General features: G+C 43.4%; 2 protein-coding genes across 4 annotated transcripts in view; one reads left to right on the forward strand and one right to left on the reverse strand.

Annotated features, from left to right (window-relative positions):
* Positions 1-26,070, forward strand: part of LOC126538715 (cytochrome P450 3A11-like) — a 162,082-nt gene that overhangs the window by 6,832 nt on the left and 129,180 nt on the right. The window lies entirely within an intron of this gene.
* LOC126538681 (cytochrome P450 3A14-like) overlaps positions 6,379-26,070 on the reverse strand; it is a 36,731-nt gene continuing 17,039 nt past the window's right edge. The window contains exons 8-16 of one of the 2 annotated variants that reach the window (XM_072289790.1): positions 22,260-22,390; positions 21,284-21,380; positions 21,073-21,154; positions 20,306-20,414; positions 16,802-16,893; positions 14,571-14,711; positions 12,617-12,779; positions 9,022-9,144; positions 6,379-6,546 (exon numbers count right to left, since the gene is read on the reverse strand). In XM_072289790.1, coding sequence (XP_072145891.1) covers positions 9,067-9,144; positions 12,617-12,779; positions 14,571-14,711; positions 16,802-16,893; positions 20,306-20,414; positions 21,073-21,154; positions 21,284-21,380; positions 22,260-22,390 — 893 coding nt within the window. In that variant the 3' untranslated portion in view covers positions 6,379-6,546; positions 9,022-9,066. Of the gene's footprint in view, positions 9,145-12,616; positions 12,780-14,570; positions 14,712-16,801; positions 16,894-20,305; positions 20,415-21,072; positions 21,155-21,283; positions 21,381-22,259; positions 22,391-26,070 lie in introns of both variants that reach the window. The other variant, XM_055074916.2, reaches the window with a different exon arrangement.

Raw genomic sequence — 26,070 nt, forward strand, 5'->3', positions numbered from 1 at the left:
AACAAGCGCGGTCAGGAATGTTTTCATAATTTGCGAGCTTTTTCCGATATTTAAATTTATTTGTACGAAACACCAATGTTTTTGTACGCAAATACCCCCCTCAAGCAATAATTCATCAGTGGAGCCGATGAGGGATTTTGCGTCAATAAATGAGTAGCGTGAGCGATATAACATATCTTTCTTCATTTACTATATCATCAAGAAATAACTTTGCGCAGCTACCCAACTCACCTAAGTGTCGACAAATATATGTAATTGGCATAAGTAAATTACTATTTATTTCCGGAAAAGAGTGCAGCTGCTGAGTGGATTAGTCATTGCCACTCATATAATTGGGGTTGATGCTTGGTGTGTGTCAAGAAGTGGCGCGCGTCTTATCGTTTTTCATATGTTCTATGCAGCGCAGTGATGTGCATTTGCATGATTTTTCACAACCACGTTGCTGCATTCGACGTATTTGTGAGTCCATCCTGTGGCCATCGTGCCTTCTTGAGGGCCAAAGTTCTGGTGAGATTGTCGTCCTTACAGCCGTCGTCATGCAGCTGGTATCTGACAAATGTTTCTGGTCCCTTGCTTAATTCTCAGATTAGGTTTTACGCAGTAGTCCTGCGCAAACCCGCAAGGTGGAGAGAAGTAATTAATAAAGGGAAAATCAGACAACCACCCGTTCGTAGCAGTTCGACTTCGCCCTCCCATCTGCTAGCCGCCTGGTTAGCTCACGTGGTAGAGCGGCTGCCCCGGAAAGGCGGTGGCCGCGGCTTCGAGATCCGGACCAGGACGAATTTTTCTTCAACTGCGAGGCTTTTCTTTCGAGGAAACCATATGGGTTTCCTTTGTAGCAATTGCTTTGAACGGGTGGATGTCTGATTTCCCTTTATTACTCAGATTAGGTATACATTCCCTAACGCGCAAATATTTGTAAAACTTTCCATCGTGTCGAATTTATTAACCTCAGTGTTTGTTTGAGTTAATATTTTATGCTTAAGTAATCATTGTGTGTTAGAGATATTGATAATGCATTGTAAGGCAATTTTTCTTTTGGGAATGCAAGGACTCTAGCACCTAGGCTATGCAACTGATACCATCATCATCATCATCATCATCATCATTTATTATTCCCTTAAAGGGGCCCCATGTTGGGTATTACATAAGGGGGTGGGGGGCATAACAATAATACAAATAGCGAAGGAATCGTCTTGTACAAATCAACAAAAAGCAACAACTGAAAAGGCACTGCAATAAACACAGGTTTTTGTATAGTTAGTTGAAAATATGGATGGTTAGTAACTCTCGAAATTTCGAAGGGTTTCGCTCTACAACAACAAATTCCGGCAGCGAGTTCCATTGTTCTATTGTAACGGGAAGGAAGGATTTGTTGAAAGCGTTTGTAGAACCATGAAGGCGTTGGATACTTAAAGAATTGAATAGAAGATGTGATGAGCGCACGGGTGGAAATAAAAGTGAGGAACGAAGGTCAGGAAAATTATAGTACAATTTAAGGAATAGGCAGAGTTGCGAAATTATACGTCTTGATGCTAAAAGGGGCAGACCAATAGATAATTTCTAGGTGGTAACGCTGATAGCGTTGTCATAATTCGATTAGATAAAATGGGAGGCACGATTTTGAGTAGCTTCTAAAGTGTCTTTTGATGCGGATTCCAAATTGTAGACGCATATTCTAATTTTGTACGGTTGAAAATTTCATATGCTAGTTTACGAATCGACGGAGGAGACAAGGATAGGGCCATTTAATATAGTTAAGGTAACCTTGAGGCATCGGCTGTTATTTGTAGAAGGTGCTTCGACCAATTTAGTTTGTTAGTAATGATAACGCCAAGGTAGCGGTAACTGTCGACCTCATATAAACTCACAAGGCCTAAGAGTATGGAAATTTAGATATACAGCGTTTACGTGATACATGCATTCACTTGCATTTGGAGACATTTAGTTCCATCATCCAGCGTGAGCACCGCTTGTCAATAGAATTTAGGTGATTTTGCAGAATGGATTGGTCAGTGTTAGTAGTGACACGACGGTAAATAACACAGTCATCGGCGAATACACGTATTGTAGATTATATGTCTATTGGGAGGTCGTGAATGTATATTAGAAAAGGAGTGGAACGAGAACGGATCCCTGTGGTACACCCGATATCACTTTGGTAGTATCTGAACAACGACCGCCAACACAGGTGAACTGGAGGCGATCTGTCAGGAAGCCGGTGATCCATGATATGATTATTGGGTCGAGGTGAAGGCATGAATTTTGGACACTAGTCAATGATGAGGCACGCGATCGAAAGCCTTTAAAAATCTATGTAAATTACGTCAGTCTGAAATGACGAATCTAAGTTTACGTGGAGATATGGGGCGAATTCAAATACTTGTGTTTCGCATGATAAGCCCGGACGAAAGCCGTGTTGTTTGCTAAAGAAAAAAGAATTTCTGTCGAGGTGGGAGGCTATTTGGGAATATATGATACGTTCTAAAAGTTTACAGGTAATACATATAAGTGAGATCGGGCGATAATTGGATGGGTCGGAGCACATATCAGATTTAAAGACGGGGGTTACTTTGCTTAGTTTCCAGTCTTTGGGCATTGCACCCTCGCTCATAGACTGGGTAAAAATGATTTGTAATATCTGGCTAGAAATGACGTTAGTGGCTTTCAGTATCTTCACCAGTATGTTGTCAGGTCCTTGTCAGGAGCTAGGTATCTTAAGTTTATTGATTAGGCTCGCGATACCTTCAGCAGTTACATTAATGGGAGGCATTTCAGTGCCACAAAATCTTGGTAAAACAGGGATGTTGGTGGAAGATTCACAAGTGAAGACGGAAGAGAAGGATGAATTTAAGATGCTAGAACGCTTTTCAACTGTAAAATTGGACCCATCAGGACTAGCTATGGTAATGTTATGTGACTGATTTCTATTTGGTGCGAGTAATTTCCAAAATTGTTTCGGGTTTACATGGACGATATTGAGAGGATCCTGGTGATAAAATTTTTTCTTAGAAAGCTTCAGAAGGTTGTTGTACTCGCGCAAGCAGTTGAAATATTTCTTCCATTTCGGGGCAGAACCACATTTTGTTTGCCACTCTGAAAAGGCACTTTTTCTTTTGTGCTAGTTTTTTAGTTGGTTTGTGTACCAAGGCTTCCCCATGACACCACGAATGCAAACAAGGGGTACGTAATTATTGATTAAGCTGAGTAGCTTTTGCTTATACAACAGCCAGTTTCCATCAACAGACCTTCTGAAGGCAGTTTCTTTTAGGTATTAAAAAAATATTTAGTTCACTGTTCATTTTGGAAAAGTCAGCTTTATTGTAGTCCCGACCAAAATTCGCTATGGGACCTGGTGAGGGGCCCTTAATAGAGGTGCTTTCAAAGTACGTGTCGGCTGACCACCGTGATTAATACCTTGCACTGCCATACGTGACATTCGCATGAAATTTCTCCCCCACCCACGACACTGCTTGATGCTCTCCCTTTTACCTTTTGTTCGGACATGAACCAAACTTATGTTGGACAAAATTCCTTCTCCTGCAGCTTGGACTAGTGAATATGAACGCGACAGCATTGCCCAGGCTCTTACACGCGGCAGATAGACCGTAGTGGACTTGCTTCTTCCCAAGACAGTCAGAAGCGCCTTTGCAATCAGCGACAGCACGACGAACGTTTTGCTCCGGATGCCCTGGTGCTACTTTGGTCCCCCTCTCGACGTGTGGGCCTCCTTGCAAATCCTCCTCGCTACACGAGCCCACACCACGTCCTTCGTACGTCACGTACGAGAGTGTGAGCGCGAGTCCCACTACATCTTCCGTGCTGTTGTCCAGCGACGTCGTTCACGTTTCAGGACCAAAGCGTTTCCACGCTTCCTCTGTTGTGCGTCCTTAGTGGTGCCAGGTCTCCGCTTCTGCCTCCGGTGGTGATGTTACGTGCTGCTAGAAGACGATGATGTTGACCCTTGAATTTATCGGGACTGGACGTACTCACTGTTGATCTGGTGACGACCACGTGTTTTGCTAGATTTGGCTGGCTTGGCAGTGCTTGGTAGCGTCGTAAATACATCCTGTGAATAGTTTCGCTACTGCACTTTGACGTAACAATATAAATAAGGAAGAGAAGAGGCCATAACGCAGATCCCTGGAGGACACCTGATTTACCTGGACAAGTGCGGGAGTCATGATCATTAGATGTTACGTACTCTGTCTAGTTACCTAGGAAGCACTCGATCCATTTAACTATAATAAATCTACGCTTAGTTTATTAACTTTGAGTGTCGAAAGAGAAAGATCAGTAAATATGCACTCCACCAAGGACGATTGATCCAAGATAGCAAGTACACCAATAGCAAATGGTAACAGCTTAGTCTCGCCCGAGTAATGTTTAGGAAAACCTTGTTGGGTACCTGTAAACAAAGAATTTGATTCTTAAGAATGGGCAAGACAGGAACAAAGGGAATGTGTGGATCCCATGCACTGTGGGAATTGATACAATCGAAGCTTTTTGTGAGGTTTGCGTTTATTGACAATAGTTTGCGATTACGTATACGGCGAATGTGTAAGTTCATTAGCGTTTAGTTTACTGGAGAGTCGATGTTAAACATTACTTGCGTGCGCTATTCGTGTTTGTCTACGTACTACACAGAATAAACAGCGAGACGCGTTTGCTCGAGGCGTTGTTGTGCGCCATTGTTTATAGACTGCGAGAAGGTTAGCAATGTCATTGCGTCACACGGCGCCACGCATCGTGGCAGAAGTGTTGAACTTTATATCAATTATGGAGTTTTTCATGTGAAGCCCGAAATCAGAATACGAGGCACACAGTAGAGGGGGACTCTAATAATTTTTAGCACCTGGGATTCTTTAACATGCACCTAAATTTAAGTGCACGAGCGTTCTTTTTTTTTTGTGTCGCGCCGTCGAAATGAGGGTGTCGGGATCGGCATCGAACCGGCGGCCTCACGCAACGCCATAGCCGTAAACCTGCCATGGCGGGCACAGAAATGTTGATTTGATTGGCGGCCGCTTAATACCGTAGTGCCGTCAAGACTCTGCGGTGCTTTGATACGGCTTTACATCTGCACGCTCTACGACATTTGTGCGCTTGACAAATTTGCGTGCTGTTTGTTTTAATGCGAAAGTATTAAAATAAGATGATAGAGGAAGTCGCGTCGTCACAGAGACGAGCTCGTGCCACTGCTCGTTCGCCCGTTGGTGGTCGTCTTCTTCCACAGCTGGCTCCGATGCCGCTCATCACGCCACCTTTCCCAACTGCCCCTCCCTCTGCGAAGGCGCTGACGGCTCTGGCCACTGCCAGTCTGTGGGGCGATTTTGGTGAGTTCTGTCGTGCGCTTCAATGGACGAACCTTGGACTTGGACTTCTCACTCAGTGTCTGCACCCGGCTCCTTCGGACGCCCACGCAAGTACGCGAACGAGGCCGAGGCACGTGATGGGCGAAATGACACGAGGCAACGTGAAAACAATACCATTACGTTTCGTGAAATGAGTCTTCATCGGGAAGACGTCGCAATGATTTCGCATTCATCCACGTAAGAATACCTAAATGCCCTCGACATTTTTTTTTCTCATTGACAGTATAAAAATATCGTATAGTTTACCTTGAACTTAAGATTGGCCAATTTGTATAGTGTACCTTGAATTTAAATTTGGCCAATTTGTCACCAAATGTTGCAGCGTCTGGTAGCAGCATTTCCTTGCCCTCTGACGTCGCCTTTTCTAGTGAGCTTTGAGGGCAGATTGGCACGGCTCTTACTGACTCGTTTTGTGACGGCGCCAGTTCTACCTATTCCCTGGCTCCTCTTCCTACCTCCTCCTCCTCCTCTAGCATTCCATCTCCCCTCTGCACAGTTGCACATTAGTACAATTGTGAGCACTTCGACGAGCAATGAGACTCTGAGCAACGAGCAACGAGTGTGGGTGTCTAAGCGAGCCCCACTTTGGTTTACAGGGGGGAAGGCGGGCGGATTTCATTCCTACTGCCGGTAAGCATCGTGGTCCAAGTTGAATCCGGGTGTCCTCCCAATGCTCCCTACCGATTCCCTAATCGCTGGGGTGGGAGGACCAACCGGTAGGGGTGAGTTGATGCCACCAATATAAGCAACAGCATGGCTGCTTGAATCCGTCAGGACGAGTGTTCGCACGCAGATGAAAAAATAGGCATTCTCAGTTCCTGCAATGTTTTTGCGGGGGGTAAAGGATAATACAGCAGTCTAGAGGGTATTGTGGCGACGCGATAGAAAGGTCCAAACGAGCTTTTTGCGTCTCCTTTCCTTTCTGTCGGGCTTCAGCCATGTATATACATCTATACACATAGAGACCACGGCAGCACCAACAGCAGCAGTGGAAACGCCGAAAGAAGAGGAAGAGAAAACTTCGTTTTATTAACGTGTTTTAACAGTTTCCAAGTAATGGAGGTGAGCAAAATGAATCTGTAGTCAATTAGACTGCTAACACCACCGGATATATGCACTGGGGCAGGTTTCCCAACTTCCACTTGTGAGGTAACGAGGCATCCTGTAAAGACTGTGAGAGAAAAGCAGCAAATCTCTACCTGATAAAGTTTCCTTACTCTGTATCAAGTTGTAACTAATTTTGGGGATACCTGACAGGGAAGACGTTTTCGCTTTCCTGATAAGTTTAGTATACTGCCCTCCCAGACATATAAAACCGGTTAGGTGCATGGAAAGGTTGAAGAAGGAATGTCGAGAAGAGTAGACGATGATGAATTAGCAAAATGCAACGAAATCGTTTCATTCAGTGCGTGACAGCGTTGCTCACAAAGAACTAGACGCCGTTTTCATATTTCAAGGTTACACATTTCCTGTTTTGTGTGTTCATCACACTCCTGAATTTTCGCGCATTAGTGACTAACAAGGTAGGAAGAGTGTTAAAAATGTACGCTTAGCGCAACGAAGAGCCTTTGTTGTATTTTGAAATCAGCGAGGAAACATACGTTTCTTATAATTTGATAGACGGCTTAAACATAAGTCAAACCATGGCGCCCGTTTACAGGTGGGTATGCGGCGAATAGCAATATATCTTTATATGAGGGCCTTCACTTTTGTCCTTGAAAAATTCCTTTTTATTGAATGGCCACTCCCGGAAATTTGGAAAATATTCATCAGCAAAGCTTACTAGCTCAGCAATAATTGTTTGAAGTTTGTTTTATTACAAATGCGCATTACTTCATGCTGTGTTTATGGTCGCCTTTGAGATGATAGTGCTCAAATTGAAATTGAAATTGAAAAACAGGATGATCACTGAATCAAACATCCCTTACAGCGCATAGATAGACAAGGGACCAAAAGAACGACGAAGACATCCGCTGTACTTCCAAGGTTTTTTTTTTTTTTTGAGTAACACGCATATATACTGAGACGCCATGACAAAAGCGCCCCCCACAAAGCATCAAACCGACATTAGTATGCATTCAAAATTCAAAGAAATCATGACTGCCGCCTAACATGAACGGAAGTGCAATACGACCTCAGAAAAAATAGTTCTTTATCTGTTAATGCAATTGACGGCTTACTGAGTCCCCTTCGGCAATCGCTGCTGCTTCAATGATAAGTCTAGTGCATTCATTGGAATACCTAGCTAAAATAGTGGTTTCTTCGAAAAGCGTTTGTCTTCGTCGTTCTTTTGATCCCTTGTCTATGTATGCGCTGTAAGTGATGTTCGAAACAACGAAATACCAACTAGCCCGTACCCAAACCTTGATCACTGAAGCTGGACAAAAGCGTTAGTGGCGAAATATGTTTCAGAGAATTCGTCAGTATAAGGTCTGATGTATTCGCCGATGAACAAGTTAATTGAGTGGGCTCTTTCGCAAGCTAATGAAGATTAAGGGTATCATACAATTCTATAAGAACTGCACACTCCGTTGAATCAGAACTTGCAAAAGAACCGCTATTATTTCACAACACGGCAGGCTAGTTGAAATTTCCTCAAATAAAAAGAAATGTGTCGTTTGGATGTCTGATTGTCTGTGCATTTAAACAACCGAACAAATCGTCAACCAATGTAGGTGCGCTTTTGGGCGGTTGGCAACACGCACATTTAAGTGTTTCCTTCTGAGTAACGTGTGCATGGACACAGAATCTCAAGAGGTGAAGAAACCGGGATCTGGTACGAGGTTATACCATCTGACACCGCGATCATTACCCCACCACCTATACGGGCTGTGCGGGGATTCCTATAAACAGCACAGTTCCTTTCACAACTGAACAACACGGAGTTACTGACTTTATGTGATAGCTAAGGTTTAGTATATGTGATAGCTAAGCATAGTACAGGTCAGTCACTATAATTTGCTAGTATTCATTCATGTACGGAATCTGCACAGAAATATTGCCAGAAATGCAGTGGTGTTAAGGCCAACCAGAGTTTTGTATGCTTCGATTGTACCTGGTATATTTGGTGTTCTTCCTGACTTCTTTTCCCTTGCCGCCGCATATTTAACAATACTGCATTTATTAAAAGCAACATACGTTTGAAAAGAGATCTACGTGCGGAAGCGACAGAAAAGGAAGAAATGAAACGGGCTTTCTCTAGTATACGAACACAGAATCGCATACTTAATATAGTACCCCAGTTTGCGCGCGCTGGATTTAATAGACGGAGTCAAAGGATAATAAACGAAACACACAGTGCATCATTCCGTGGGCAAAAAGCAGCAAGCCTAACGCAACTTTGCCTCTTTATGGCTATTTGGGACACAGTGCGATACGAAAAACGAGTGACTGAGTGTAACTTCTGTTTTCTTGCGGCAATTTGTTACCGCTGTGCTGCCATCAATGCTCCTTCATTAGCTTATTCGATATACATTACTCACAAAGTTGTGAGAATATATAAATATATATATATATATATATATATTGATCCTACGGATGAGCAAAGAATTACCCCAGTTCACAATAATTTTTAAAGGATGAGAGTCTCTCGTTTTTCTTTGGGTTACATTTTTTTTTTCAATGAAACACTTCTACGCTGAAGTAGCATAGATAGGGCTGCTTTGTTTATAGTACGGCTGCTTGTCCGTTTTCACAGCTTGTAGAACTTGAGCCAGGGTCCGTTCTCTGGTGCAGAAACCATGGCGTAGCCGCCCATTCTCATTTCCCCCTGCGAATAAAGGCGCATAAAAACAGATGAATGGTTAAAAGCCAACCGAACAAAACAATGGTTCTTCTTTAGTGTCACCTTAGGTTTGTAGGGAACGGAGCTGAATGCAGTCACAACAACGTTAAGAAACACAGCATATAGATTTTAGAGAACCTCGCCACTGAAGATATAGTTAGTTAATATACGTCAGTCATAGTTTTCTTTTGTGTTAGGCTGCTAAGCACGAGGTCGTGGAAACGAATCCCGGCCACAGCGGCCGCATTTCGATGAAGGCGAAATGCGAGAACACCCGTGTACTTAGATTATTGTGCACGGTAGAGAACCCCAGGTGGTCCAGATTTCCGGAGTCCCCCACTACGGCGTGCCTCATAATCAGATCGTGGTTTTGGCCCGTAAAACCTCATCATTAAAGTTTTGTTTATATGCGGAAACATGAGTATAACTTTCCGTCTTCATTTTCAGTTTACTATTGCACAAAAATAACCTTGCAGATGTGGAATACAGATGTGGACTAAATATTGGCTTGATATATAGAGGTATTCATAAGCCATATTTTGTTTTAGTTATGTCTTTGAAATCCTATAAAGCAGTTCTGTGTGTTTATGAGCGAGATGGGGCATACGCTTCGCCTTTATTTTCGAAATCCGTTCATACCGAACAAATTTGGATCCCTTCCATTTTTTGACGTCGTTACTGTCATAACTATCCTCATTTCTATAAAATTTCGTTTTCCCTTGTTTGCGCAATTTTCCGTGTGCATTAGAATATGTGTTGGACCTTTCGTTTAGTGAAAGGTTAAATGGCTGTTTTGGGGTTTTTCTATAGAGGTTATATTTTTTTCCGTAAACATTTTAACAGACTGGCAGATAGCCACGGATTACGGGGGGCGGAAATGTCTTTTTTTTTGTAAATTAGTGTGGTGGAGTCTGCAATATCGTGAAAAAATTTTCGCAAATTTCTCATAGGCGTTTTCAGGGTTATCGCATGTCCATACTGGCACCAATCTGAAGCAGCAATTAGGTGCATAAGTAATGACGGATTACAGTTTTTAATGCTCAAGCTTGTAGCAGTAGTACATGGAACGCAGGTTAAACGTGCGAATACTGGGCGGTGATCAGTTATCAAAGTCTCGACAAAACCATTCTCAGGAGTAGTAAAGTACATAAGTAGATATTGCAGGGTCGATAAGGGTGCCCTGTTTATTTCTGGGACAGCGAGCTGGAGCAGCAATTAGGTTTTCATATCAAAAGCTATTTTAGCAGCTAACGTATTGATTATTGGTGAGTTGGATGTATGCAGAAGGTTAATATTAATGTCGCACATAATAATTACATTTATTCTATTTGAGTGACAATTTATACAGGTATTCACTTAAGGCTAAGCAGTACGCATTTTCAGAGAGTGAAGGTGAAGAATCCATGTAACCTACTATTAAGGTTATTTTCGTCTTTCACAACAAATTATTTGTGAAGTTCTGTCCAAACACATTAACAATTGATCACCTTGAGTGCCAAGTCAAGTCGTTTGTGAAAACCGAACTAAGATGACAGAAAAATGGTGCTGCCATGGTTACCATTATCGCGGTGACAGTATTCATCAGAATATAGAGGGGAACTCTAGGAGTTATTGTCAGATCTGATGAGCCAGGTTTCTTCAACACAAGTGAAAGACAAGTTATACCGAGCAGCTGGTAAAACGCTTTTGATGCTAGCCATGTTTTTACGCAGACTGAGTCCATTGAAATGGAATTAAGTTCTTCAGGGGAAAGGCTCAAGTTCTTCCGCTAAAAAAAATAAGAAGACACTGTACATAATGGAGAGATTGTAAACTAAAAAACATACAAGATTAGGCGAAAATGCCCAGATCAGGACCAGATGCCTTTTATGTTCATTAAGTTACGATACATCTTGCCCAAAAATGAAACATTGCTTGCGGACTGCTTTCATTTTCACTGCTTCTCTAATGGTAATGGTTCATCCGGAACTTTAACAGAAACGTTTATTTAGCGATCTCATTGTGACTGGAAGGCCTTACACTTTCTCCAAGGTCCACTCAGCGACCACCAATTTTATTTAAAAAACATCGACTAAGTAACTGTCACCCTTCTTTAATGGCCGTGCCACAAAACAAGGTGCCTCTAGGCGTATTGAGGCGTCTGCTATAGTTGGTACATTTTTTAAAGAACCCACTATATTCAAAGTGTATTTACTTGAGTTCCACTTCAACCAAGTGCGGTTACGACGTGAGACGAATATGAACGTCCCAAATGTATTTTGATGCGTTCACCCCCTTTCTGGGATCTGTCTGTCTGTCTGTCTGTCTGTCTGTCTGTCTGTCTAACCGCTTTCCCACCAACGTCAGTCACTACGTATAGTCCGTGGTCGAATGGCTGGCGCATCGCGCTGCCGCGCAGAGGTTGAGGGTTCGAAACCAACAATGGGACTGACTTCGATCACAGAGTAGATGGCAATGTGTGCACACGTGCGGCTTTTCAACGAACCTCTTTCGTGCCGACATGGGTCACTGTAGACGCGTGACTGGTTAGGTACCGCTACTTGAAGAAAAGGTTTTTGACGCCGACATGGAGTACTAGGTATGTGCCACTCGGTCTGTGCTGTTTTAAAACGAACCTCTTTGATGGCAACTTGGGTCACTGGTTATGCGCCGGTGGGTGGGTGCAACTGTTCAATGAACATCTTTGACGCCAACTTGGGAAAATAGGAACGTGTCACTCTACAATGACGAGAAAGATCCCTTAAATTTCTCCGATACTGACCGGAATCGAAACCACGCCACAATGGTTCCTGAAGGACAGCCACCTGAAGCATTAGCAAGCTGCGTCACAAACGCACTGGGCTTGTGCCGTTCTTCAATGAAGTCCTTTCAGGCCAACGCTTTAGTAAGCTGCGTCATGAATGCACTGGGTATGTCCCGATCTTCAATGAAGCCCTCACCAACTTGGGTCACTGAATATGCGACACTGAGAATGTGCGGCAAGCGACAGAAAGCGTTCGCAGGCACCGGTGCACCACGCTTCTTGTCTCGGAGGCAAAGCCCCGACTTCTCAGCAATGCCACTAGATGGCGCAGCGTGTTTAGAAAGAAGCGCGAGAGAAGAGCCGGAGTGCGGCCACGACGTGTTTCTCAGCGTTCGTACGCAGTGCGCGCCATGCATTTCGGAGGTCACGTGCAGGCTTCGCAGCGGCGGCACTAGATCGCGCCGAGCGTTCTTAGGGAAGCGCGCAAGCCCGGCTCAGCACACGCCTCACGCATTACTTGTTTCGACAATGGCGACACCTTGTGCAGCTATAATAATTCAATGATAGCGCATTACTGTCGGCAATCATCATGGGATGGGTTCTGCTTCAATTTTTTAATACTGACGGACATAGAGCATATATATAGTAAATCTATCGCTAGCATCTAAGGTCGGTGAGGTCAAGCAATCAACGGTTGTTGGAAGGTCAACTTACCTTCTGAGATTCACCTAGTTCGAAGCGATAGCGCTGGACAAGTCTGGCGAAGGTGTAGCGAAGCTCCAAGCGGGCCATCTGGAAACCCACGCAACGCCGCGGTCCCACGCCAAATGGCTGGAACGCCATCTTGTGGATCAAAGACTCATTCTCTGGGCTGAACCTGCGGGCAGTTTTGACCAAGACGAACATGCAGTTAATTAGGTGGCTGAAGGTAACGCCGAACTCTGATGGCAGACTCTGGGCGGGCTACCGGCGTTTCGGGCGAGCATTTCTTCCTTCGCAGAGGAAGACCTCGCAGAGACAAAACGCGTGTGCTAAACCGACTCATCAGTTCGCAAGGATCGTTGAGTTCCGGGCAGTTCCACCAATTACGGTAGAGAATTATCAACTGTTAGCAGTCTCGGCTCGACGGTACTATCATATTGCAAGACAAGAAAAAATCAGACACTTGAGAGGCGACATTCTTCAAGCCTAGTCATAAAAACTAACAAAGGGTGATTTGCAAGAAAAATAACCAAACCCGTGACCTTTCACGTAATATCAAGCCGTCGTGTCTAGTCATTCCGCGCGGTCGGTCTGCGCTCCCTGTGTGCTCTTCCGCAGCGCCACTCGAAAGTTGAAATCTGTGGCCGATCATTTGGACACTCCGGATAAAATTTTGCGCCGTAATTGCGACGATGTGTCCATACTCACGAAAGAACGAAAGAAATCAATTGCAGTGAGCAGCAGATGAGAGGCACGGAGAAAGCGGAGACAACTCTGGCGGCCTGCGGTACTGAAGCCTAACACGAACGAAATATTGTTATGTGCCTGAGAACACTGTAAGAAATGCTGTTCTGGGGTTTGAAACTTTCAATGTGACGCTTTCGGCCAGCGACAGCAGGGGGAGGATGCCGTCTGAGGAGTTGCTTTGCGAAGGGCTGACGTCACGCTACTTCCGAAGTACTTTCTTTTTTCTTCCATGCCAAATTACCATTGCAAACAACCTGAGAATGAAAATTTCTCACTCCAAACAGAGCAAGAAATTTTGCTCGGTAGGTGCTTCGAATTGGCCATGGGGGCTCTGGAGGCGTTCTCATTTTGCCTTAATAGTCGTGGCACTTGAATTAGGGTCGAAAGACTTCGCTCGCAGCCAGGTTTTATTATTATTATTATTATTATTATTATTATTATTATTATTATTATTATTATTATTATTATTATTATTATAAATCACTGCCATCTTTTCTTTCGACACATTGATACTTAGCTGCAATTGCAGAATACTCGTTAAACGTTTACTCAGTTTCGAGGGCAGTCGACCTCAAGCTCCTTTTTTTCGTTAAATGCGGAAACGCACCGACGCATGACGTAGAATCGTTACCTCTGAGTAGACGCTACCTCTGTTCGACTCTGAAGAAGAAAAGGAGAGGGAGAAAGTGATGATGACGATAATAACACGAGAAAAGCCAACGTACGTGAAAAAAGGGTAAAGTAAACTGCAAGGACTCATTATAGTAACATATACAGTGCACACTTTCACAAAAATGCCGCAGTAGTCCTTCAGCACTCTATTTGGGGCATGGACCCAAAAGGACTTTTTAAAAAAAAGAAGTGGCAAGTTGTCGATACGTGCCGGAGATCTAGCCATTGGTTGTCTTTCTCGCAAGTATAGCGGTATATTCGGCGTGCACAAAGCACGTGGTCTATAGTCTCCGGCACGGTGCACATCTCATGGAACAGGCTGTCCGCACTGCCGATAAGACGGCGATAATGTCAGTGAAGACTCTGCACCGTAGAAGCCTATCTGAAAACTAAGACATGGCGCATGAGGAGGAGGACGAATAGAAGCGACCCTTGCACAGGAGCGCACCGTGCATCGAATTACTAAGCAGTATATCTACTAAGCAGTGTGTATGTGTGTATGTGTGTGAGTGTGTGTGTGTGTGCAACATGGCTGATTAAAGCTTACCTGTCTGGATCGAAAGTGTCCGGATCAATCCAGTAGCGAGGATCCTTGTGCAGCTGGTACGTTGGGGACATGATGCATGTGCCCGCCTTGAACTTCATGCCGTTCCACTCGAAATCTCCTTCAGCTTTCCGCGATGTTGCACTGGAGGGAGCCGTGTATGGGTGACACATGCCACAGGTTATTTTATGCGATAAGTATTCTTTGGAAACATTGCCAGCTTTTCGGTTTGTCCGTTTGTATGTAACCTCTTTAGGCCAGTGGCCCAGCTTGTCTACTAGCTTAGGCCACTAGTTATGGGCTGGCGGCTGTCTGGCCTAGTAGAGAACTTGGGTTCCTGGGTATGTGCCACAATAGGTACGCTTCCAGACAGACACCTTCTGCATTGCGCACTTCATATTCGTATATGTCCATTCTCTGCCATCCCTTCAGAATGGATGTGTCAAGGTGACTCAAAGGGTATGCAGCCTTAAATATATTGAAGCAGTAACGTCGCATTAGAAACAAACACTGCCGCGTTCCACGCGGCCACATTGCGGATCGCTATCGCAGTGAAGTTGGAACCAGGGTGCTAGGGACAGTAAAGGTTGCTACGGAGAATCAGTGGGCAAGCAGTGCTTACAAGGTATGCGTGGTCATGGTATCATTCGGAATTTAGCTGTAAGCGAGATAGCCACTTCTTGTCTTATGGTGCACCCATAAGGTTTCGGGATTCATGGGTGGCAAGGAGACATGGCCTGGGAGTACAATGCTCCATCCTAATAATCATTATAATATATAAAACGTGTTATCTCCAATTACAAGCTCATCATAAGAAAGGTTGCTAAGTGAATTATCGTCGCCAATCATTTGCGAAAGATACATGTGCCGCCAATTCTTTGAGACGACACATTTATGTTATCGAGCCATTAGGAGCTCTGCGAACATGCCGGTTTAAGGTTTGGCGGACATACATTGCTGCGAATGAAGCATGTTTGCAAAAAGCAATTAACAACTACTCCCATAGTTCTTCATTACATTGGAGGCAGCTTTGCACACGGCAAACTTAAAAGCAGTCAAATCTTATAGCACACGCTTTGCCGAAAATATTGAAATCACACCGAAATTTATATACGCATTGCTAAATTTCAACGCTCAATCTAATTGAAACCTAGCGTGCCGGGAGTGCAGAAACGGCAGCCCAGCTATAGCGTTATAGGCAAACGTCCCGCAACGAATGCGTGGCGTAGATTGAACAATGGCATGTCGTGGCAAATACTGATACTACACTTCATGGCCGATTGTCGTCCTCAAGGCGTACCTTATCCACTATCTGCCGTCCACAACGCGCACTTCCAAGCCCATCGATGCATTTCGTCATGGGACGTGTGCGACTCACCTGATAGCGGGGTTGCCTCTCCTGCGCTCCCGGCGCCCTAGGTTTCAATAGTAGCTTTACTGAGCTTTAAAATTGTATTAAAAGTACTTCAATTGGGCTCAGTTCTCAGGATTATAAATGTTTCAGTGCAATAAAATGTGATGGCCAGCCCATCTGTCTTGTAATGAGGTTCTAATAAAAAGTTATTTGCGATATGTTGTTGTAAGCGTCGTGGAACTTTATATTGGAGGGAAAGTGTCCAACTCCACCTAGAAACTCCTCCACAAAAACGTAATCTTCGCTGGGCTTATAGCCTTCTGATTACAAACTGCATAGTATAAAACAGACGCCCTGTATAATATGGTAAACTATTGGCCATTTTAGCAATGAATTGCTCAAAGTAATCTGCAATAAATGAAAGAAGTCAACTAGACGAACTACATACTGTACTTGAATTAGCAGTGGTCTAAAGATGTAGGGATTTAAATTATATGCTAGTCCCACCACCACTGCTATTTACTTGGTTTTAGACAGTTAACCATGACAAAGAGTGTTTGGTCAGTAAAAAAAAAAAAATGGTTTCATAAGCGTGCGATATCGTAGCACATATGATGACAAACAAAATTGTTGGCGTTCGTGCGATAACAAAAAACTGAACGGGAAAAGTTAGCGACGGATTCTCTAGTAAATTATATATTTTGAAGACAGGCGCAATCAGCAGTCATGAATTAGTTTATCTTGAAGTGATAAGGGAGCTTTCCCATGAACGGATTTAAATTTTCCAGGTAGCGTGGCGCTGAAAATTTCGCCGAGTTCCTCGCTCAACAGGTACGTGTACTGCAATGTAATCAAGCAAGGTTTCGAATATTTCACTTACGCCACACCAGGAGGGTACAGCCTTAGCCCTTCCTCCACGACTTGGATGAGGTACCTCAGCTTCTTCGTAAGCATCTCGTAGTCAAGTGTGCCCTGGTAGCAAAAAAAGAAAAAAAATATATACGCAGTGGCTGCACCGAGCTATTTTCTTTCCGTTTATTTTCAAAGCCAGATTTTTATATTTTATAATTTTTATAATTTATTTTTATAATTTTATTATATTTTTATAGACAGCGGCTGAGAGCGGACTGAGTCTAAAGGTGCAGGCAGCCTCCAGTGACATCATCTTCCTTTACAGAAGAAGCCTGCGCATTACGAATCTACTACATGCGCAAAACTTCGTGACAAAGCAAAAGCATTAGACCGAATAAATGAATTGCAAGTTCCTATTCTGCCTGTCCAGTTTAGTTAAACATTTGCCTGCTTCAACAATATATTGCCCTGAGAAGTTTAGAGATGATTAATAACAGGAAGCAAAGAGCGAAGCCTGTTATGCGATTACAAGTCTGAGCAGTGATTCGGTGTCAGCGCGGCAGTTTGAAAGACTTTCGGGTGCCTAGCCAGCAGGGCCTGCATTGTGATATAATTGCTGCAGAGTTTAAGACCACTGCGGCTTCACTGTTGTCGAGATTGCGATTAAGGTGCTCTTAATAATTACCGGAACGGAGGGATTCACGAATTGGTATGGTAACATTGTTGCAACATAGCGTAAAGTGTAGGACTGCCCAAAAACTAAAGGACACCATATGAGCGCTAACAACTGCAAACTCATTCACATCGAGAACAACGCACAGATAGAAGCTACATTTATTTATATATACCTGACCTGGAATTAGGTTATTAAGTGGCATCCGCCATTAGGACACCGGGAACAGTGAGGAAGCAGCAGTTTATTTATTACTTATTTTATTTGTTGATACTTTAACATGAAGGCCGATACAGGGTGGAGTAATCATAAAATAAGCTTCAAAGATCGCTACAAACACGAGCGCTACACAAATCAATCCACAAAATACAACTGCTTAGTTATGCCAATTTTACACAAGAATATAAGCATTGTATGACAGGCACCGAATACTACAAGCAACAACTGTACCATACAAAATCATATTTTCAACATCACAAACAGGAACTTCGTCAATATCCCGTAGGATCACTTCAATCATGTCATGTTACACATGCTGCCTATCATTGCACAAAGAAGCTAATAATGTGTGAGCATGGTTACATAGAAGAATAATAGGCCAGTAGAGATATTTCAAACTGTTCTAGAGAATCAATTTTCGTTATACTATGCGGTAGCTCATTCCAATCTTCAATCGTTTTAGGAAAGAGGGAGTACTTAAATGAGTCAACCTTTGCTGGTATGGGCATATATTGGCCCTCGTGGCTAGACCTAACGGACCGTGATATCCGCGACGTTCTCTTTTGTAAGTACCTTTGAGTGGCGAAATCGAAGCGGTTATGTTTCATTAAAAAAGTAATTTTAGTCTAGCCACTTTTCGCCGCAATGAAAGCTCGGGCAAGTTTAGTTGAGTGAGCATCTCAGTCACAGAATCCGTGTACCTATATTCTGACATAATAAACCTTGCTGTATGCCTCAGTATTTTTTCAATTTGATCTACCTCATTCTTCTTATACGGTTCCCATATTATGCTAGCATATTCTATCGCGGGACGTACCAATGCCAGATATGCAGTGAGGTTAACATCTCGGGGAGCAAGTTTAAGCCTCCGTCTTAGTGATGCGTCTTTTCCAAGATAAGTCATCTGATATCGTAATACCTAAATACTTGAAGTGGCTCACTTGTTTTATTGGTTTACCATCTAACTTGTAATTGTAATGTAACACATTTCTTTCTTTTCTAGTTATTCGCGCATAAACGTTTTTTTTCGTTATTTATTTTCATTTTCCATCGCTTGCACCAATTGCTGATTTATTCTAGTGCTCAACCTAAATTTAATTGGTCCTCATGACAGGAGATTTTAGAGTATATTAAGCAGTCATGTGCAAATAAACAAACCATTATGTTATCATTAAGGCCATTTTTGATGTCATTAATATAACATAGAAACAATACAGGTCCTAACACAGATCCTTGTGGGACACCAGATGTTACATTTAGAATCTGATTTCTTTCCTTTCACTTCCACATATTGCGATCTGTTAGTAAGGTATGAAAGAATCCACTTAACTATATTTAACTTAACTCCGATATTGTTGAGGGCAGCGTACAATCAGGAAGAAGAGTTGGCATTCGACTGAAGATGTATCAAAAGGTAAACAGGGCAATGTCACCGGTAATTTCGAAGGTGATATAGTATGGGCAGCAGAGCAATATTACACTTAAACTTTACAGTACCAAGAATGCTACAGAACCAAGACACGATGCAGTGGCAAAAATGAGACAAAGTTCCATGGGTATCTAGGGATGATGTTGAAATACCTTTACAAGATATGTCGAAAAAGAATGCGCCAGGACACGACGTAAAGCGGTCTATCCGACAAGACATGGCGGGAGTATTGTACTCGAAAATCCTCAGACCCATTACGCTGAACTTCAGGTGATTTTATATTTTCTAATGTTGTCACTGCCTTGAAACGTAGTCATACAGAAAGAACTATCGCTTGTTTTAAATTTTTATGTTATTCTTTGATAGTGACGTTACTGTCCCCTCCCTAAGCACTGCTGCACTTTAGAAAACAGGGCTTTCTGTCTATTTCTTCTGTTTGAACGATCAGGTACATGATAATCAGGAATGACATGTTGAATGTGGTGGCTTCTATACCACAAAGTACTTCCTGCTAGAATTGATAACTTAAACGAACATGACCGAGCTCACTGAGCTCATTCTTGACAAGCGATTGTTCCATTAATAATAATGTTCCGGCCACAACGAGAATTTTCAAATTTATTTATAGCTTTCTTCCAGAGTGTGCCCATATTAGATTTGAACGTCACATACAATCATGAAAACCTAGATGCCTGCTGCCCTATGAACGCATGCACCAGTAGCGCAAGAGTTAGGAAAAAGAAAGGGGAACGCATTGTTTTATTTCTGCGCCGATTGTATATCCGTATAGTGTTACCGCGAAGTCCAAATTCGAACTTTTTCAATCTGGGTGAGCTAGGTCTCATGTGCACGGCGAACGACTCGGGGGCTTTCGCATTAAAGTGCACAGCTGATACGAATATGAAAAAGAAGTCAAGAAAAGCAAGACTTAGCACAACAAATAGCATGAACACTTTCGAAGAGCGACTTGTGGTTGCTTAATTATTGCGCCGTTTGTTTCAGCACAAAGGGCACATTCTTGGGAATGAACCGAGCAGTTCTCGTATTCACGAAAACCCTCTAGCGCTCGAACTGTTCACTAGAGTAAGCACCAGCCAGTTCTGATGCTGGATGTATTATTAGTGAAGGCAGCCTGCCCATGGCAAGGAGTCCTCACTAAAGTGTAATTTTGTGAATGCAGACACAAGTTAGTTGCCTCGCTTCTGACGTACCGATTTCTTTACAGCTTCTGTCACTTCCTCTCTGAGCCTGTCTTGAACGTCCTGGTGCTTGGCGAGCAGGAACGTGAGGTAGCACATGGCAATCGACGTCGTTTCGAATCTGCGGATTAGGGCGGGGTACTGTGCTTGCTATTTGCCGTTGTAGCATACGAATTTTCACTATAGAGATGCTATTTAAAGAACCTGCCTGTAGCATCTGCGGATGTTTGGCCATGGCAGCGTTCCCTGGGCGAAAACGCAGGATACGCTCTAACACTTCGAGGATGATTTAAGCTATCACAGCTGTAAGCTTTCGAATGCTTACAGCCTCGCTAATTTGGTTAAAAGCTCTACAAACTACACAACATCTCATTGCAGCGACTTGCTTCTAATGAGTGTGTTTTGCAACGGCCTCTTTAAATATTATCCACCCTTAATATCACTCTTTGTTCAAAATAAGAAGGAACTCAATGTGCCAAATTGAATACCTCATGCAAAATGAATTGTAGAAGTCCATATTTAGTGAAATTCCACAATTTACTGTTGCTCGCACGTCTACTCAAACGTCACATTTATTGTAAGTGCGTTTTATGTTCGATAATGCGGTCATTCTCGGCATGCTGATACGCTTAACCGTAGGGCAGAACACATAATTTGAGATAAAGTGCTCATACTTTGCACAATACATACCTTAGAGCTTCGTTCTGCTTTTTTTTCCATTCAGCCAACGTATTGCGTCATAACGCAGTTTCACATGGAGAAACACGAGCGCGTCTTACCCTCCCATGAAGAGCAAGGTGGAATTCATGATCACTTCTCTAGGAGAAAGGGCTCGTCGAACCCTCTTTATCTCACCGTCATCTGTGAGAACGACAGGAAGCAAGAATGAGAACCATCGAAGGACACTTTACTATTTCATGCACTTGTGCCACTGATAGATGTCAAATCCCCGGGATCTCACGTCCCACAAAGTCAACACGTATCCCTTACCCGTCTCTGGAGCTCCACCGTTGATCGGAGCTTCACTCCGTGCTTCTTCCTCTAGCTCTGCGTCCAACAAATTTTGCAAAATATCTGGCTTTCGAATCTGCGAATATAACAAGGATAAACTGAGAGTTTCTTTATACAAACTGTTCAGGCAATCAAAGCAACAACAAAGATCGTACCTATTGTTATCACAGTTCTAAGCGTATTTTTCTAGCCGCCTGTATCCACAGAAGAGATGGGACCTGTAGTGTTTCTCGAGCTTGTATTTCACTATTTCTAAAGTTCGATATTATAGCTGCGCTTTGTTCCCAATTTTTTTTAGTTTTGTAGCGCTGCCAATACCTCTCGAACCACTTTTGTTACATACGCGATTTGTATTGCAGTTCGGTGGACTTTCGTGATCACATTAAATCTAAAACTATATACTCAGAGATTATTTTAGTCACATGAGAGGCTGATAAATATTAGCGTGCGCAATAAGAGCGCAGTTTTCATGGTGTATTCCTAGGTCGCGCATGAAGTTTACTTCTTCCCCCCTCGTCATGAGCGCGGCTACTTCAAGTTTAATTCACACTTTTATCGATCATCGCCAATAATTGTGGGAACACTTCCCGTAGCTTTCACCCTGCTGTATCCAGTGCTTCACCTTCAGCTCAATACTGCTTCGAGAACCGAAGATCCTTATATCGTGGCCGTTCGTGTGGCTAGAGTAGCACTCAAAGAGAGCGTTTGTGGGGTTCTCCAACTCGACAAAGTTCGAACGATTTGTAAAGCACGTGTGTGCATCTACGCACAAACGCAGATACTTTATTCTTTCTCTCCCCTCTTTCTAGATTTCCATTTCTTCGTTCACTACTCCCCGCGCGAACGAGCGAACCGGCCATGCATCTGCTTCTCTTTCGTGCCTTTCGGGTCTGCACTAACGTTCTCTCTCCCTTACATTCTTAGTTATTTTTGAATAAATGAAACTAAAACGCACCTCAGGGTGAGCCTTGCGCTTTTCGATCATCTTGGTGGTCTCCTTCGAGAACACCTTGAAGGTAGGTGAGCTGAATTGACCACGAAACCAGTAGAAAGGCTTCATGATGTTTCCCAGCGTAGTGGTGCTTTCTGCAGAAAAGGCGGGGACAGAAAATTCGCCGCCAAAGATGGCTCAACTCGTCAGTCTTAATGACCTGTACGTGCCCAGGAGAGTCGCAGTCCGCAGCATAAATTGTAAGCAGTTTACTATATTAAACAACGCCTGCACTTAAACTCGAGATAAAGGTAACGATTCTGTCTTCCTGTTTAGTTTCTTTCTTTCTTTTCTTTTAAACCAAGAAACGTACGAACTACTGATGACATGTGAATTTATGCGTCATCTTTGCGTAGTTCAATGAAAACCAAACATCAACAGTATTGTAATAATGTTGCGATTTTCAGCAGGTAATACACTCCGTTCTCTGGGCACCTTACAATATTGTACTTGAAGAAAAAAGCGCTGCGAAGACGCGGACTAAAAGAGAAACATGTACGCTTTTAGTCCATGTACCCACATGTACATGTACATGTACATGTACTCTTTTAATCCGCGTCTTCGTAGCGCTCTTTTCTTCAAGTATGCAAAGCCAACTCGCCCAAATCAAGCTTCTACAATATTGTCCCTGAGATATTACAAATCATGCACGCAGCAGAAAAAATTATGACGCCGACTACCATATTCTTGTTTCTAATACTGTGCACAACCCTTTCATTAGCAAAACATTTAAGTCGTGTTCTTTAGCGAAGGATTGCACGTAGTGCATAAAAAGTAAGGCTTCTATTTACCCTGTTCTTCTGTCCGGAGAGTATAAGAAAAGTTATGTATAGAGCAGCTCAGAAATACAGGTAATACTGGTAATGCTTTACGCTATGTGGCAGAACAGTTTAACCATTGCCACATTCGTTTAATGACGAGCCTGCCGTTCAAGCGGCTCGCTCATTGGTTCCTGAAATAATGCCGTCTAAATGTTCCGGTACTCTGTCTATATAGCCGTAAAGCATTACCGTGTATATCTTTGAGTGCATACGTGCACATTCATCCTCATATTACGAAGTGTTGGATCGCGGTTGGGCAATAACATTGCAAGCAATTCTTGGGGAGGCTGGCTCATTTGTGGCTGCGATAAAACTGCTAAAGCGACTAGGTGTGGTTCCATTTTTGACGAACGAATGTTGCGTTATTGGGAGACGCAGTTTGAAAAATTTCTGCGTTTATGCGTTGTCCTAGGTTCCCTCATAATTTGACCCATGCATGAAAGAAAGATACAGAGTGTGTTCGAAGACCACACAGATCTTTATAAGAACACTACGGGGGTAGTGAACGCGACATTTTTGCTGAATAATTGTAAAGCGAGGCGTACACAGTTCGCTGATAATACAACGAGCTTGCGAATACTAATGCTGCAAACCTTTTAATTAACCTTTCAGTATAACCTTGAAGGCAGTTTTCTCTATGACGGTTCGGAGGCCATCCCGATTTATTGCGCCCCAATGTATTGCATCTTTAACATGGCGGAGTTTAGGGGGTATGCAAAATGTCAAGTGCCATTTTAAATCACAATCTCAGTCTATCCAGCTCCAGCAAAGCTACGTCCGCCACCTTGTCGAAGGCACGGAAAAACATAACTGCTCGCATAACAGGAAATGTACACGCATAGCTTCTTGCTATCACACTAGTTCTGTGTTGCCTGAGCGCGCATGACACCGTGCTTGTTAATTCAGATAGTAAGGTAATGTTTTCGAGCTCATACGGCCGATAAAACTCCTATGCTTGCTTCATATGGCTGTCATAATTGGCTATCGCAATGGATGCTTTGCCTTTTGGGCGGAACTGCGACTTCTTTTATAGGAGGCCACTTATGTTTGCTTTCGAAACAGATAGCCTTGCCTACCTTAACAGATTTGTCTAATCTCATCGGCTGACAGGAGGCGAAGATCACGCATAAGTGGAAAGGGTTTCGGTGGGGCCGAGACAGCGGAGTGAAAGTAGATAACCCGGTCAGGAAAGTATTGCCGGGTTCTGCGATTGATGCGCTTCCTTTTACTTAGCTTGCGGTGGCCTACCGAAAGTTGCGGTGGCATCCAATGGACCATTAAAAATGCCGCTGCCTGTACTCAGTAATTAAGAGTTGCCTGAGCGATGTCGTATGCGTGCCCAAAGGGCTCGACAACGTTACACTGCCGTGCGAACGTGTTTATAACACGCAATTAAGTCGATTCTCGCAAGCAGCTCTGAGTATCCAGTGCAAGAGTGACCTGCAGCCAGCCATGTTATCTTCCTTTCAGAACGGGGCAGTCTCCAGCAATTAAAAAAAATTAGCCTCTTTCGTTGTAATATTGCATCTTTAGTGCCTACATCTCACTTTCATTAGATGAGTTCTTGCAGCTTTGTGACCTCTCGTGAGAGACAGGTGAAGTAGGTGCGGCTCAAAACCGTTTTGAGTAATAGTGATAGAGGAGGGGCCTAAAAAGTGTATAATCGGAAGGAACACATTTTTTTGTTCAGCCTAATCATGCGTAATCACTGTGTACCCGTGATAAGAGATGGGGAGTTTTCTCAGCTTTAGTGACCTCTTGGGAGAGGCAACCAAAGTGGGCGTGGCCTAAAATTTTTGCGCGAATGGTGGAAGGCTAAGGCGGAAATGGAATAGGAACAGTTGGAAGAGCTTTACATCAGAGCGCCCCCCAGAATCCACAGAGCGGTGGTCACCGAACCACGCAACATGCAGGCGATTCGCAACCACGATTCTAAGATGGCGGACGTGGCCAGTGCTGCTAGATTACAACACCTTTTGAATATTCCCGGTTCGAGAGCTTCATTATTGAACTTCCACACTCAATCTAGCCAACATCGAAACCGAGATTTCTGGGACACGCTAACGGGTAGCTTAGCCTGATGAAAAGCGTGCAGTTTAGAGTTGAACGTACGGCAGACGCTGATACGGCACGTTGTAACTGTCAAGCATCGGTCACGACGTGCGGTACGACTATTCGCCGCCTCATGCATAATTCAAATTTCGCCATGCACTTCGTCACTGGCTGTTTCATCTGCCTTTGGAGGCGGATGAAAGATTATAGATATCTCGAATTCTGCAGTTTTTAAGTACATAAAAAACGGGGCACATTAAAATGTGACAGCCTCTAAATTTGCCATATAATCTGCCACCCGTGTTTTCATAGAAAATTTTAGTAAATTCTGGTTTTATCCTTTAGAAGATCACGTTATTTGTTGTAAAGTGTGTTCGCCTCGCCTTAAAATCCTATGTAAGAACGCCAAGCTCGATACGCACATAGACTATTCATAAAGATCCTTACCGTCTAGTTAAAAAAAAAAAAAACTCCGTAGATTCGTGTATGCTGAACGAAAACGTAACGATGGCAACGCTGCGAGGTATTTCTATCGAACAGAAAGCATAATGAATGCCAAAATAACACATTTTCAGTTATCCAACGTGGGCAGTTCTGTCTTTCATAAATACGCTACGGCGGCTGAACCATCAGATGCAGTATAGCTGCATTGGCTAACGAGATTTACAGCTCTGCCACCTCGCCTTTAGTGCGCCCCCTGCACCTTCAACACTGGTGGTGGCTGTGGCTTATGAAAGCAGGCTAGTGAGGCAAGTGGCCGCTACTGCATCAGTGAAAACGAAAAAAAAGCAGCCACTTCAGGCCGCAGTGATCACGATGCCACACTACTCCTCTCTATTGCATCGATAGGCCACGGAAGCGAAACCACGTGCTCCTCTAGGAGCACGCGCGCGACTGAGTCT

This window comes from Dermacentor andersoni, chromosome 8 (genome assembly GCF_023375885.2).
Source record: "Dermacentor andersoni chromosome 8, qqDerAnde1_hic_scaffold, whole genome shotgun sequence".
Taxonomy (NCBI): domain Eukaryota; kingdom Metazoa; phylum Arthropoda; class Arachnida; order Ixodida; family Ixodidae; genus Dermacentor; species Dermacentor andersoni.